The sequence below is a fragment of the Rhinoraja longicauda genome, chromosome 2 (genome assembly GCF_053455715.1).
Source record: "Rhinoraja longicauda isolate Sanriku21f chromosome 2, sRhiLon1.1, whole genome shotgun sequence".
Lineage (NCBI taxonomy): Eukaryota > Metazoa > Chordata > Chondrichthyes > Rajiformes > Arhynchobatidae > Rhinoraja > Rhinoraja longicauda.
This window is the reverse complement of record NC_135954.1, coordinates 25,717,246-25,733,374: the sequence shown is the minus strand read 5'-3', so window position 1 is coordinate 25,733,374 and position 16,129 is coordinate 25,717,246. Positions and strand designations below refer to the sequence as shown.

General features: G+C 41.9%; 1 protein-coding gene across 3 annotated transcripts in view; it reads right to left on the bottom strand.

The window, feature by feature from the left end:
* odad2 (outer dynein arm docking complex subunit 2) overlaps window positions 1-16,129 on the bottom strand; it is a 203,978-nt gene that overhangs the window by 66,924 nt on the left and 120,925 nt on the right. Inside the window, exon 18 of one of the 3 annotated variants that reach the window (XM_078427521.1) lies at window positions 13,484-13,604. The exons of the other annotated variants lie outside the window; for them this stretch is intronic. Within the exon in view, the coding sequence (XP_078283647.1) occupies window positions 13,584-13,604 (21 nt within the window). The 3' untranslated portion in view covers window positions 13,484-13,583. Of the gene's footprint in view, window positions 1-13,483; window positions 13,605-16,129 lie in introns of those variants that run through there. 3 annotated transcript variants of the gene reach the window in all.

Below are 16,129 nucleotides of genomic sequence, written 5' to 3'. Positions count from 1 at the left end.
GCACTTTGTGTCCTTTTTAGATGCAGATATTGATGGGTCTATTTTAGGGTGCACCTGAAACTGGGCCACAGGTCCTAAATTGCACTGATAAACTGTAGAAACGATGGACATTTCCATGCAAACTACAGATGAAAATACTCCAAATACGGAGCCAATAAATTAACAGCAATGGTGTCGGGAGTCATTCGTAGAGAAATGTAACATGGAGAAGGTGATGGAGACAGAATTGATACGGAACGTGATGACAAATAAAAAATAGGAAAGAATGATTTGGAGAAAGAGATGAGAAAAAAAGAGAGTAACCTGGAACAGAGGGTGAGTGGGAAGGAGATAGTTGATGGAGGAGGAATGGAGGTCAGACGTGAGCGAAGGCAAAGAAAGGCATTTGTGGAGGTGCCATGAGTTGGGAATGATTGTGAAATTAGGGTAGGGATGGGGTAAACATTTGCCATTTAAGACCTATGGCTGCAATAGTTTAAAAATTACGTAATTCTAGTGGGGCTTGCAGCTGTGTCTTTGTTGGTTTGATTGCCTCTGGGCCTTATCTTCCTGAAATTAGCTTATCTAGAATGTAGAATGCCTCAATTAATCAATAACTTCAAATTAGATACCAATTCAAAGTCTGATTTGTGGAGAGTACCTTGACATATCTTTGTGGATCTTTAATAAAGTGGTGAACATCTTCATCTATCCATACTCCTGCTGTTGCATCTCTCATGTACTTTAACTTATATTGTTATATGGTAGTGAGGTTTGTGGAGTCCTGAATTCAGATATCTTTCAGACAATTGCACAATATCCTGAGTTCAATAAGAGAAACTCAGTCACAGGAAGAAAATCTCAACAGATGCCACAATCATGAGAACCAAATGCTATGCATAGAACCTAGAGCTGTTGGCCTATATGCCTCTAAACCTTTTGTGTCGATTTACCTGTCCAAATGTCTCCTAAACATTTTAATTATACCCATTTCTACCACTTCGCCTGATACTTTCCAGGATCAGAATGATGGTTCTCCAGATCATTTCAAAGATGTCCCAAGATGACTTGTATTTCTGTGAAATGGTCAAATACCTCTTTATCACTGCATGTATACTGAGCTTCCTGATTGCTGTAAGAAAGTCAGCTTCAGAAAATTATGCCAAAATTCCACCTAATAAGGATCATAAGTGTGATAAGACTTAATTCATAGTGTTTCTTCACTTCTTTCAAAACAATAAAACAGTGTACGAGAAAATAAAGATACAAAGTGCTTGAGTAACTCAGCGCATAAGGGAGTATTTCTGGAGAACATGGATATGTCCAGGTTCTCCAGAGATACTGCCTGAATTGCCGAAATACTCCAGCACTTTGTGTCTTTTACTGAGATTAAACAGACTACCTGTAGTTGTTCAGCACAACCATGAACTCCTAACTGAAGCAGAGTGTCACATTCACCATGTTTCAATGTTCTCTACCCTTGGAATACTGGAAGATTATAATAAACCGCTTTGCAATCTCCACCCTTAGTTTTGTAAACCAGTATCTTTAGTTCCATGTGTCCATGTGTAGGAAATCTGTTTTGTATCTCAATGCACAGAAAATCATATTTAATGTGTTAATTTTGTTCTAATAGTGAATATTTTGGCTGATCTAAATGTCAAATATTTTGTTTTGAGATGTCTGTTAGCACTGCAATAATAAAGTAAATATACAGGGAGAATAGAACACAGACCAAAATAATTATGCCTTACATAATGGTTGAGTATAAATGGTGTGCTGTATAAGGAAATGCTTTGCAGCACACCTCTCAGGGTGTCAGTGGACCACTTAAATATAAAACCCATAATGCATAATCTGAAACTTTTTGGCAAATGTGTGCTGTGTTCTGTCAAGCAAAACCAGAAGTTGTTGAGTTATAGCTTAAATTTAATGTTGAAATTAACTGCCACTGCTAATGATTGGTTCATTTTGGTGAACAAAATAGTTGTGAAGAAAAACTGCTGACAAATTCATTAGCTCCAGTATCAAAGTGAGTCACTGCGTTACACATCATGGCCCAATTTGTTCATGCTAACCAGCCTTTTTGAGCCGGTGCCATTTGCCTGCCTATATCCCTGTAAACTTTTTGTGTCCATTTTCCAGTCCTAATGTTTCTTAACATTGTGATTATACCTAATTCCACCACTTCCTTTGATGTTCACTCCGTGTACCCACTGCACCTCTGTGTGAACAAATTGCCCCTCAGGTTCCCTTTAATCTTTCCCTTCTAACTTTAAAGCTAAGCCCTCCAGTTTTACACTTCCCTGCACTAGAGAAAAGACTGGCTATTCGACTTATCTATGCTGCTCATGATTAAAAAAAACTCCTTATGGTCATCCCTCAGCCTCTTTTGCTCCAGGGAAAATAGTCCCAGTCTATCCAGTTTCATTTTATGACTCATGCCCACCAGACCCAACAATATCCTTGTGAATTGCATCCTCTCCTGCGAAATCACATATTTTCTAAGTGCGAAGGGTCAGTAAAAATTACTGATAGTAATAGCGGAGGGTTGTTTTTCATACTGGAGGGCTGTGACCAGTGTCACAGTGATCTCGCTGGGTGCTCTAATGTTCATCATAAATATTTTAATGATTTGGATGAGAATGTTAATAGGTTGCATGTATATAGGTTGGCAGATGACAGCAAATTTGAAGTTACAGCAAACAGTGAAGAACGTGGCATAAGGTTGCAACAGGATATAGGTCAACTGAGAAAGTGGGCTAGGGAATGGCAGATGGAATTTAACACAGACCAGTACAACATGATGCATTTCAGGAAGTTAAACCAAGGCAGGACATACACAGTGAACAGCAGGCTCCTGGGAGTATTTTTGAGCAGAAAGATCTTGGGGTACAAATACATAGTCCCAAAAAAATGAGAACACAGGCAGACTGGGTGGTGAGGAAAGTGCATGGCATGCCTGCCTTCATCAACCAATGCATTGAGTGTAAGAGTTGTGGTGTTATGTTATAGTTGTACAAAACATTGGTTGGGCTACACTTTGAACGTTGTGTTCAGTCACCACACTATAAGAAGGATGTGATTAACCTAGATAGGGTACCGAAATGATTCAGAAGGATGTTGTCTGGATTGGAAGGCTTGCATTATCGGGAGAGAATAGGTAATAGAGAGAATAGATCCTCATTGGGTTCCCGTCGTGACATGGGACAATCACTTTTGTTTATTAAAATAAATAGTGTTTTCTTCTTAAAACTAAAATAAATTTTATCTGGAATGTTTTTGCTTTTTATGATTAAAATCCTCTTTTGGAGATCCTCGAGATTGTACCCTCATTCAGTAGCATTGTCAGCTTGACTGCGATGGCAGTTGCTTTGAGCGGGAAGAAACTGCTCCCCCCACGTGGGACCCGGACCAATCGGGCGTCAAACAGGAGGTCATAGCCAATCATTCGACCTGACGTGGGGACGCGGGCCAATCAGGCATCAAGCGGGAGGCCATACCCGATCAATGGACCCCACATAGGGGTGAGCGGCAAGAGCAAATCAGGACTTGCCGACGCCCAATCAGAGCGGGGAGCATCGGCAATCCCCCCATGTGGGACCCGGACCAATCGGACGTCAAGTGAGAGGTCGGAGCCAATCGATGGACCTCACGTGGGGTGAGCGGCAGGAGAAAATCAGGACATGCCGGCGATCAATCAGAACGGGGAGCGTTGGCGCTCCCACCACGTGGGGATCCGGGCCAATCGGGCATCGAGCGGGAGGTTGTAGCCAATCAATGGACCCCACGTGGGGGTGAGCTCTCCTGCATTGGTGTAGCACCCTCCCCACCTCCTTCCCCTCCCCCCGTACTCACCCACTCCATCCCCACTCAACACCCCTTTTCACCTCCTCCCCCACCATCCCCCCTCATCCCCCCTCCACTCTTAGGGGCTCTCCGGCACTCCCCCCCACTCACCTACTCGATCTCCCCCTCCTCCTCCACCACCCTCCCCCCACTCACCCACTCCATCCCCCTACCCCCCTCACCCACCCCCCCCCCCCACTTACCCACTCCATCACCCCCTCCCTCACCCACTCCATCCCCTCTCCCCCCACTCCATCCCCCCTCTCCCCACTCACCCACTCCATCCCTCCTCCCCCCAATCACACACACCATCCCCCCACCCTCACTCCATCCCCCCCACTGCACGCCCCGTTTCCATCCCCCCTCCTCCTCCTCCCCCCCCATCCCCCCCCATCCTCTCCCCCCCTCCATTGATGCTATAATCACCCCCCCCCCATTGGCCGCCACTCGCCCTCCTCTGAACGGCAACCCTAGCCCAATTACGCACGGGTCTTTTTAATGGGTTTTTCTTTTAATGGAAAAGAGGTTTTTGGGGGTTTCTTAACTTTTTTTAAACGTTTTTTTAAAGAAGTCTTTGTGAAACAACTGGCTTTTTAAAAACTTTTTTTTAATGAAAACAAAGCATCTACTCTGAAACACATGGGTTTTTTAATGACTTTTTTAAAAAATGAAAAATATTTTTTGGGGTGTTCTTTTAGAAAAAATAAAAAAGTTTTTAAAAAAAATCAAATAAATCGTAGCTGTAAAATAAAGTGTATATTATTTGAAAAAACGGGGTTTTTAAACGGCTTTTTTGGTAAATGAAAAAGTTATTTTTTCAGGTTTTTTAACGTTTTTTTTAAAATGAAAAGATTTTCTTTAAATCAAATAAATCTCATCTGTAAAATAAATAGTTCTTTCTTTAAATCACAACACGTTTTTATCGAAAGAAATGAGAAAAAGTTTATCTGTAAAAGTTTAACAGTGACAGCACAAATGACAATGAAATAAAGTCAACGTCTTTTTTCGTCTTTAAGCTAAACTGTTGTTTTTTAAATGAGAAAATTCTACCCCCTCCTCCCTCATTGGTGCGCACTGACGTCACTCTGGCGGGTCCCCCCCCACTCCCATTGTGACGTCACATGCTGAACCTTGCCAAGCTTCAGTTTATTAAGCAAATGTTTAAACTTTAAAATCTCTCTAACTTTTACCCCTCTAATTTCATTCACCCCAAAATAGTTTCATTCACCATTCACTGGTGAACCATTCACCAGTTTTTATCGAAAGCACTGATTTAGATGAAGGGATTAAAAGTAACATTAGCAAATTTGCACACATTTATTCACAAAGTGCTGGAGTAACTCAGCAGGTCTGGCAACATCTCAGCAGAGAAGGAATGGGTGGCGTTTCGGGTCGAGACCCTTCTTCAGACACAAGATGACACAAAGCTGGGCGGCAGTGTGAACTGTGAGGAGGATGCTATGAGGATGCAAGGTGACTTGACAGGTTGGGTGAGTGGGCAGATGCATTGCAGATGCAGTTTAATGTGGATAAATGTGAGGTTATCCACTTTGGTGGCAAGAACAGGAAGGCACATTATTATGTGAATGGTGTCAAGTTAGGGAAAGGGGAAGTATAATGAGATCCGGGTGTCCTTGTACATCAGTCATTGAAAGTAAGCATACAGGCACAGCAGGCAGTGAAGAAAGCTAATGGCATGTTAGCCTTCATAACAAGAGGAGTTGGGTATAGGAGCAACGAGATCCTTCTATAGACAATAGACAATAGGTGCAGGAGGAGGCCATTCGGCCCTTTGAGCCAGCACCGCCATTCAATGTGATCATGGCTGATCATTCTCAATCAGTACCCCGTTCCTGCCTTCTCCCCATACCCCCTGACTCCGCTATCCTTAAGAGCTCTATCTAGCTCTCTCTTGAATGCATTCAGAGAATTGGCCTCCACTGCCTTCTGAGGCAGAGAATTCCACAGATTCACAACTCTCTGACTGAAAAAGTTTTTCCTCATCTCAGTTCTAAATGGCCTACCCGTTATTCTTAAACTGTGGCCCCTTGTTCTGGACTCCTCCAACATTGGGAACATGTATTCTGTAGTTGTAAAGGGCTCTGGTGAGACCACACCTGAAGTATTGTGTGCAGTTTTGGTCTCGAAATTTGAGGAAGGATTTTCTTGCTATTGAGGGAGTGCAGCGTAGGTTCATGAGGTCAATTCCCGGGATGGCGGGACTGTCATATGTTGAAAGAATGGAGCGACTGGGCTTGTATACACTGGAATTTGGAAGGATAAGAGGGGATCTTATTGAAACATATAAGATTATTAAGGGATTGGACACGTTAGGGGCAGGAAACATGATCCCGATGTTGGGGGAGTGCAGAACCAGAGGCCGATTCTCTAGATGCTTTCAAGAGAGAGTTTGATAGAGCTCTTAAAGATAGCGGAGTTAAGGGATATGGGAAGAAGGCAGGAACAGGGTACTGATTGTGGATGATCATCCATGATCACATTGAAAGGCGGTGTTGGCTTGACAGGCCGAATGGTCTACTCCTGCATCTATTGTCTATAATATTGTTAATCACAGTGTAAAATTGATATTAAGTCTAAGAGAATTATACATGCACCACAACAGAAATATCAAATTTATTGTATTTGGTTTTATTCATCAACAACCCATTCAAATCTACAACAAAACCATAGTTAAGTAATGTTAACTGAAACCACATGCCAGTTATCTAAATAACTACCACAAAATGAAATATAAAATTCATCCAATGTACACAGAATAGTGATGTGCTCTGCTTTTTCCAGTACCACAAATCAAGCAAAGAGCATGTTACAAATATAAGTAATTCTTCCTATGATGTTCAAATTGTGTCAAACTTGATTATTTTTACTTTATGTTTCATCTCCCACCAGAAATATGGTTAGGATTGCCATGACGGATGCAGCTGCCGGTAAAGGTTTTCAGACACTAACATCATCGTCTTTCTAACTTTCGTTTGCTAACACTGATATATCCAGTTCAATAATTACATCAGTGGTAGAGAAACTACTGGAAAAAAATTCTTAGGTACAGGATTGATCTGGGCTTGGAAAGCAAGTGATTGATTAGGTATATTTAGAGTAGCCTTGTGGAAAATCCTGTCTCACTAATTTGATTTTTTTTTGAAGAGGTAGCTAACCATATTGACAAGGGAAGCATTGTAGAATTTGTGTACATAGACTTTAGAATCGTGTTTGGTGAGGCCCTTCACAGTAGAATGGTCCAAAAGATTGGAACTCATCGATTCAAATGCAAGTTGGCAAAGTGGATTCAAAATTAGCTAATTAATAGGAGGCTGAGGGTGGTGATGGAGGGTTGCTTAGACAATAGACAATAGGTGCAGGAGTAGGCCATTCGGCCCTTCGAACCAGCACCACCATTAAATGTGATCATGGCTGATCATTCCCAATCAGTACCCCGTTCCTGCCTTCTCCCCATACCCCCTGACTCCACTATCCTTAAGAGCTCTATCTAGCTCTCTCTTGAATGCATTCAGAGAATTGGCCTCAACTGCCGTCTGAGGCAGTGAATTCCACAGATTTACAACTCTCTGACTGAAAAAGTTTTTCCTCATCTCCGTTCTAAATGGCCTATCCCTTATTCTTAAACTGTGGCCCCTGGTTCTGGACTCCCCCAACATTGGGAACATGTTTCCTGCCTCTAACGTGTCTAACCCCTTAATAATCTTATATGTTTCGATAAGATCCCCTCTCATCCGTCTAAATTCAAGTGTATACAAGCCTAGCCGCTCCAGTCTTTCATCATATGACAGTCCCGCCATTCCGGGAATTAACCTAGTAAACCTACGCCCTCAATAGCAAGAATATCCTTCCTCAAATTTGGAGACCAAAACTGCACACAGTACTCCAGGTGCGGTCTCACTAGGACCCTATACAACTGCAGAAGGACCTCTTTGCTCCTATACTCAACTCCTCTTGTTATGAAGGCCAACATTCCATTGGCTTTCTTCACTGCCTGCTTCCTTTCAGTGACTGATGCACTAAGACACCCAGATCTCGTTGTATGTCCCCTTTTCCAACCTGTCCAAGTCACCCTGCAACCTCATAGCATCTTCCTCACAGCTCACACTACCACCCAGCTATGTATCATCTGATTGGAAGTCTGTGGCCAATGGGTACCACAAGGGTCTTTTAGTATTTGTGATATATATTAATAATTTGAATCTGACTGCAGGAGATAATGTCAGTAGATTTGCAGATGACCAATAATTGTTAATTATAGGAGAGAGGATTATCCAAGGCTACAGGCTGATCCAGATCAGCTGAAATGTTCCGCAAAGCAATGGCAGATGTAATTTAATCTAAGAATTGATCTAAGACCGTCACATCAGTGCACCATAAAGCATTGATATTGCAGAAACATTCATGCCACTTAATTGCCTAGGAATGGCCATGTTCAGCAAGAAAGAGTTCAGCCACCTACACTTGATATTCAATGGCATTACTATAACTGCATTTCACAAAACATATTTAAATAAATGCTGTCCAGTTCCTAAAAAATGAATAAATAAGACAACATAGAATCTGACTTCCAATAATGGACATGTCTCATAACCTTAAACAGAGAGCTAAAAAGATACTGAGACATGGTGTCAGGTGCTGATTAATGAAATTATGACATTTAAACATGGTGCGTGTATCAGAGTACTGAGCTCTTGGTGTGATCACTTCTGAATGATGTAACACATGATCCTGTGTTTGGAGCAAATGAGTTTTGTGATTCATTTAAGAGAGTACATGATGAAACAAATAAAGTTATCTGAGCCACTGGATTTATAGGCAAGTAGCCTAATGAGTTCTTCCAGAAGTTTGTTTCTTTGTTCCAGATAAAGAACGGAGACATTGGAGCTCATTATATATATTAATCTGGTAATGGCAGACAAATGTGAGACAGGATTAATACTTGAAAAGTGAATGAAAAGCTGTATCCAAAGCCAAACTATCCTTGTTAGATAACCAACACCACGAAGTCCACGCAGTGTTTTGTGAGACCAATGCGCAGATTTGGAAAAATCTAGACTAGCTGGCTTAACTGTTAATTGTAGCATGTACAGAGACATAACAGACAGGTATCAGCCTGAAGAAGGGTCCCAATCCAAAACATTGCCTGTCCATTTCCTTCTATACATACTGCATACACGATTGAGATCATCCAGCATTTTATTTCTTACAATTTTAACTTGTCTAAGGAGCCATGTATTTCAATGTCCTAAAGGAAGCAATTCACTTTCAGGCCATGCAATTTCAAATGTGCTACAAGCAGTCTGGCTACACAAAGGCTATACTAAAACCTGCTGGGAGGTGCTCTCCAAAAATGGTGACCTCAAAGAATCAAGAACGATAGCAGTTACGATTACAACTTTCAAAAGACATTTTGATATTTATATGGATTGGATGGGTTTAGAGGGATACAAGTGGACCCGTTGGGTCCAAACCTCTCCTGTATTGGTGCGGCACCCACTTTCTCCCCTTCACCCCTCACCCTCACCCCTCCCCTTCATCCCTTCCCCATCCCTCCCTGACCCCCGACCCCTCCCCCCAACTTCCCCCTCCCCCAAACTCCCCCTCCCCATCCCCTTCACCCCTCCCCCTCCCTCCCTCCCTTCCCCCTCCTCCCGCTCCACCCCTCCCCTCCCGCCCCCTCGGCCCAACCGTGGAGCCATTGCCGGGCGGGTAGTGCCCCGTGGCTGTGTGCCAGCAAGGGGGGAGAGGGAAAAAGCAGTGATGTCGGCCCCGTTTCTCCTGCGGAGCCGAAGCGTCTCCTGCAGCTCGGCTGCAATCTGTGGCGAGGAACGGTGGTGACAGCATGGACCCGTTGCCGGGCATGGAGCGTCTCCCGGGGCTGTGGGTGGGCGAGAGTGGACAGGGAGAAGGCACGGACCTCGGCCCCATTTCTCCTGCTGCGATCGGCGGGGACGGCCATCTTGTTGGACCCTCTGCCACAGCCTCTGCGGCGCACTGCAGTATGGGAGGAAGGTCAGGCCAGGACGGGCGCCGGTCCTCCTGCTGGTCCTCCGGGGGGGGGGGGGGGGGGGGGGGGGGGGGGGGGGGGGGGATGGGGGGACAGATTTATTAAAGTTTATGAGGTAAATTGTTTTTTCAAAAGTAACAAAAGTGGGTTTATTCACATCACAGGGGAATGGTGAGTAGGGTGGGCCTAAAATTGTGGCGCTATGGTCTACCATTTTGGCTGTGTAGAGGGCATGGTACACACATAAACACAAACAAACTGAGAGTTTTAGTAGTGTATAGATAGATGGCCCAATGCAGGCAAATGGAACTAGCCCAGAAAGACAACTTGGTCAGCGTGGACAAGTTGAGCCGAAGGGCTTGTTTTCATGCCGCATAGTTCTATTACTGTATGATATAATATGGTTTTAACGTAGTAAAACAGAAAGATGTCATAACTATACTTGGAGGTAATGTAATGCAGAATATGGTGCAGATCAAAAGGTACACAATGACATAACTGGGAGTAAGGATGGCTTGTTTCCATTCTTCTTTATCACTTTGTAGGTGGTGAATGTGGCCAATATGAGTATCCCAGACTCTTCCATTGATGGACCAGGGGTTGTTAGTTATTTTGTGAGCAACTTCTGTTGCTTGAGGGTTTCTATATGGTCCTAATGCATGACTTTGATGTTCTCAAAACCATCCTACATGCTTAGTTTACAATCTGAGCTGTTATGAGCCAGAAGTTCCCAGGCGTCAGTAATATTCTTCTTTGAGGAAGCCTTGAGCGCATCCTTGAATCTTTTTCTCCAACTGTCTAGGAATGTTCTCATATGACACAGCTCAGGAAAAGAGTGTATTTCAGGACTCCATTATTGACATTGTTAATGGTGTGACCTGCCCAGTAGATCCAAGTGAAAGTAACTTGGACCTCAATATTATGGATGTTGGCCTGGGAGAGGTCGCTGACATCTAATCGCTTATTCTTCCAGTAAATCTGGAGCATTTTATTGGGTGTTTTTTCCAGGCATTGTGATTCCTGCTGTGAGTATCCAGACCTCAGAAGAATTTAGGAGGGCAGGGATCACTGTTGCCCGGAAGACCATGATTTTTTTGAAGAATTGATGTTAGTTGACCAAAGACATACATTTGAGCAGCAAAACGCATGCATGTTTTCCCATGAATTTCACACACACTATCAACTTCCCAATTATCAAATAGATATCACGATAGATAGATTCTTGATTATAACAGGTGTCAGAGGTTATGGGGAGAAGACAGGAGAATGGGGTTAGGAGGGAGAGATTTATCAGCCATGATTGAATGGTGGAGTAGACTTGATGGGCCGAATGGCCTAATTCTACTCCTATCACTTATGACCTTATGACCTTATGAAATATGGGTGCAAATCTGCTGATATAGCTTCAGTTTCTCTGCAGCTACTATCCATCACAACATCCATCACTGACTGGTTTTGATGATTCTCAACATCACAATTTTTTTCTTGATATTCAGAACTAAAATAAGATGTAGCTTGTATCAACATTGTGTGAAACTTATTTGATGTTCGATATTTTGGCCAATTAAATCTGTAAATAATGCCATTTTAGTTGCAATTACAGAGATTTAATTGGCCAAAATATCGAACAAAATATCAAATAAGTTTCATACAATGTTGATATTAAAGCTAATGCAGAATTGATAATGTAAAACTGTGACAAGGCTATTTTCCCTATAAATTTAGCAACTCACATGATTTTTGCATATAAAACACCATGTATTTTCGTTGTACACCAATGAGGTAATGTCCATAAATATTTGATTGAGCAGCAACAGGAAAAACAAGAATGTTCTTTCAGAATAGAATCCTTTCACAAAATTCTTTCCGCAGCCAGCTTGTCTACACAGTTATGCAACTGTCTGAGGGAAGAACTGTGACAAATCAAAGTGCAAATCTGAATGTTTTATGTTATACAAGCTACATCTTATTTTAGTTCTCCACGAAAATTATAAAAAACAACTTCTTGTAAGCAACATACAATTTGTAGTTTCACTATATTTCTCTAATTTTGTGCATTAATTTACCATATTAAATACTTGGTTAACTTATTTTTATTTTTTTCAACTTGGAATTTAAGTACAATAAGTACTGGGCAGAAACTGGATAGTGTTGGAAAACATGCACTGGAATCACCTTGTACAATCAAATCTGCCCTGCTCCAATTTGGCATGCTGCAATTCACATGTTGAATACTTACTACCACTTCATTTTGCAAAGTGCAGTCAGCACCAATGCACTCAATTAATATTTATTCATAACTTGGGATTTCATGAAAATATGAAGAGCCTGTTGCCTCTAACTGCTGCTGGAAACCATTCCAAAATACTGTGAAGCCTGTTGCAAGCCATGTTAAAATAGGGCAAACTGTAGGCACTATGTATCTTAGATATGGATTTGGATACCTTACTCAACAAAGGGGGGAGAGGGCTTCCTCTGCCTTCAGTCCCAACAGTTTACCCAACACCATTTGATGACTAATTTGAATTTCCTTCCGTTCCTCCGTCACGTTAGATCCTCAGTCCCCAAGTATTTCTGGGGACCAAGGTAGAACACCCTTGAGTGATGTCACACCAACCTTTTGCTCAATGTCAAGAAAACCAAGGAACTAATCCTCAATTTCAGAATGGGAAGTCGTTAGATCATGTGCCAGTTTACATTGGCGGGGGGGGGGTCAGTAGTGTGGAGAGTTAACAGCTTCAAATTCCTGGACGTTTCATCTCAGATAATCTGTCCTGGGCTCAGCACATAGAAATAATCACAAAGGAGCCTGAAGTACCATATCACCAGGTTCAGGAACAGCTACCTTCCTGTAACCATCAGATACTTGAACTGATCTGCCGCACAACTCTAATCATACCTCGGCAACAAAATACTATGGACCACCTCTTTGCATTGCTGTGGACTTGTTCATTGCTTGTGTTTTGCACTAATATCTTGTTTTGTTTCGGTATTGAAGAATTTATGTGTAATTTATGTCTGATTTATATATAAATTATGTTTTCGTTTGTTGTTTGAGGCTATGTGTCTGTGAAGCTACTGCATGCAAGATTCTCAGTGTACCTGCAGCTCAGTGTACTTGTGGATATGACAATAAACTTGACTTGACTTTACTTGGAAGAAATAACAAACTGCATCATTACCAGGAGTGAAGCACCCAAGGCATGCAAAGGTCTAGAGACCTCACTTGAATATTCAAGATCAGTAAAAGCACCTAGAGCAAAACATTTTCTCACTAACTAAACCACTGGTATCACATAAACTTTCATGCTATTCAATTTACCCAATATACACAGAAAACACTCCACACAGCTTTGCATTATCGTTCAAATAGAGGTGTATAAGAAAGCATATAGACGAATGTGTGTTCTCAGGATTTTAAGCTTAGAAGTTCTCAGGCTGCGGAGTATTGATGCCAAGAAGGAATTTTGTACAGGAAATGAATTATAATTAATTATTGTAAGGGTGAGGGGACTAATGTAAGCTAATTAAATAGAAGAAAAGGGTGATCGGGATTGTGTGACAACATGGTACAACAGTTAGCATGGTTGCCTCACGGTACCAATGTTTGATCCTGATCTCAGGTGCTGACTTGTGTGAAGCTTGTATGTTCTCTCTGTGATCCTGAGGGTTTCTGGAAGGTATTCTTATTCCTTTTGACATTTGAAAGAGTAGCTGGTAGTTTAATTCATTGCTGCAAGTTATCCCCCTGTGTACATAAGTGGTATAAAATAATTAAATGGAGTTAAACGGTATGTGAAAGAGAATAAGTTGCAGAATTATAGGGTATTAAGAAGACCTTAAATATATCAAATGATCTAGCCTTCACCAACGTCTGGGGCCAAGAATTCCAGAGATTCACTCTTTGAGAGAAGAAATTTCTATGCACCTCAGTTTTAAATGACCGCCCTTACTTTGTAGCTATGTCCCCTTAATCATAGACGAGTAAAATATACAAAACAGTAGGAATGAGAGACTTATGTTTGGCTTGGCATGCTGCTGCTATGATTGGCATGGAGCCAGTGCTGGGTCTTCAGCTATTTGCCATTTTTATTAATGACTTAAATAAAAGGGGAAAGTGTAGCATAAGCAGGTTTGCATATGATATAAAGCTAGGTCGAACAGTTAATGTGAGGAAGATGCAAATAGTCTATCAAAAGCACGTCGGCAAGAAGTTGGAGATGGAATATAAATTAGGAAAATCTGAGGTTATGGTCTTTGTTATGAAGAATGGAAAAAAAAGATGGTCTAGAAATCTATATGTAGCATGCTTTTTTTTCAGCAATAGGCATTTGAACATTTTATATTTCCAGAATGGAATATAACTATGACATTTCCTTGTTAAATCACCATATTGTAGACATTTGACTGGGTACTTTCAGTCGTAATTCAGCAATTTCTGTTGCACATCAATCTCCCTCATTCCCTGTGCAGTAAGTTTTGTCTGAGAAATTTGGATACATTGTTTTGAGGAATGCCTATCATTGGTCACGCCTGGAACAATAATTTTTTCCATATTTAAAGGCGTTCTTCTGGGGAAAGCTTGTGTAGTCTCCTCAGGCCCTTCACTCCATATCTACAACCTCCCAATAACTCTCAGCATGAAATCCTACGGTCCTTTTCCACAATGGCTCCCACCATCAGGCACCACCCACCATTGGATGAGAATTCTTAGCATTTTCTGGCTTCAATCTAATGTAACCCCTTCGCACTGCTTCGAAGACTGAGAGCTGCTTTTGTTCAGCCACGTTTGAAGTTCAGTTCTGGTTACCTCATTACAGAAATAATGTGGAGGTTTATTCGCTGGAGTTTAGGAAAATGAAACCTAGTCACCTTGACACATACAAATATTTCGAGTGATTGTTTCATCAAGTACAACAGCACGGTGGTGCGGGGTGCGGGGGTTGGGGGGATAGGGAAGGTAGTGATACGGTGGCGCAGCAGTAGAGTTGCTGTCTTACAGCACCAGAGACCCAAGGTTCGATCCGGACTACAGGTGCTGTCTGTACGGAGTTTGTACATTCTCCCAGTGACCACATGGGTTTTCCCCAGGTGCTTCGTTTTTTGCCCACACTCCAAAGATGTATTGGTTTGTAGGTTAATTAGCTTCGGTAAAAATTGTAAATTGTCCCCAGTGTGTAGAATAGTGTTAGTGTACGAGCATTGCTCGTCTGCGAGGACTCAGTGGGCCTAAGGGCCTGTTCCTATGCTGCATTTCTAAACTAAGTAGCAGAGTACAGAATTAGGAGAAGGATTGACCATTTTCAATTAAGATGAGTAGAAATTTCTTTATGTTAAGGTTCCAAATTTTTGAACTTTTTACTTCAGTGCTATAGAGGTATGGTCGCTGAATATATTTAAAGTTAATACTGATAAATTTCCAATATATGTAAAACATTGGTTATAACACCGATTTCAATGAAATTTCTTCCATTAGCACCAAAGGGACGACGGTGAGTAAGGTGGGCCTAAAAATGTCGCGCTATCATGTATCGTTTTGGCTGTAGTTCAGGAACAAACAAACAAGAGTTTTAGTATATAGATATAATTAATGTATGACTCTCGACAGCATTGATGTATAGGGATCTTGGGGTCTACGTCCGTAACTCGCTGAAATTGGCGGCCCGAAAAAAGCGCTGTCCTCAGAAGCTACAGAGTGAGCCACAACAACAGCTGTGTCACCGGACCATGTGGTGGGTGAAGAATGGGAGACAGTGCAAACTGGGATGGCATTGGCAAGTTTGTCGCCTACATCCATAATTCATTATAAAGAGGTCCATTAAAATGATGGTTTAGTGTATTTAGGTGCTGAGATTTTGAATGTAATTTTCACAAGTGTAATACTTTTATTATTGGAGCTATCCACATTATGTTGTGGTGCTGATGTGGTCAAGAGCTTCAAGTTCCCCGGTGTAAATATCACCACCAATTTGTCCTGGTCCAACCACATTGTCGTTATAGCCAAGAAAGCACATCAACTTTCTACTTCCTCTGAAGATTAAGGCAATTCGGCATTTCTCCAACAATGCTGATCAATATCATCAAATGCACCATAGAAAACATCCTATCGGGATGCATCACATAGGAACAGCAATTACTCAGCTCAAAACTGCAAAAAATTGCACTGAGTTGTGAATGCAGTGCAATCCATCTCCCCCATTGACTCTATCAACACTCGGGAAAGAAGTCAACTTAATCAAGAAGCACTGTCAACCCGACCTATATTCTTCCCTC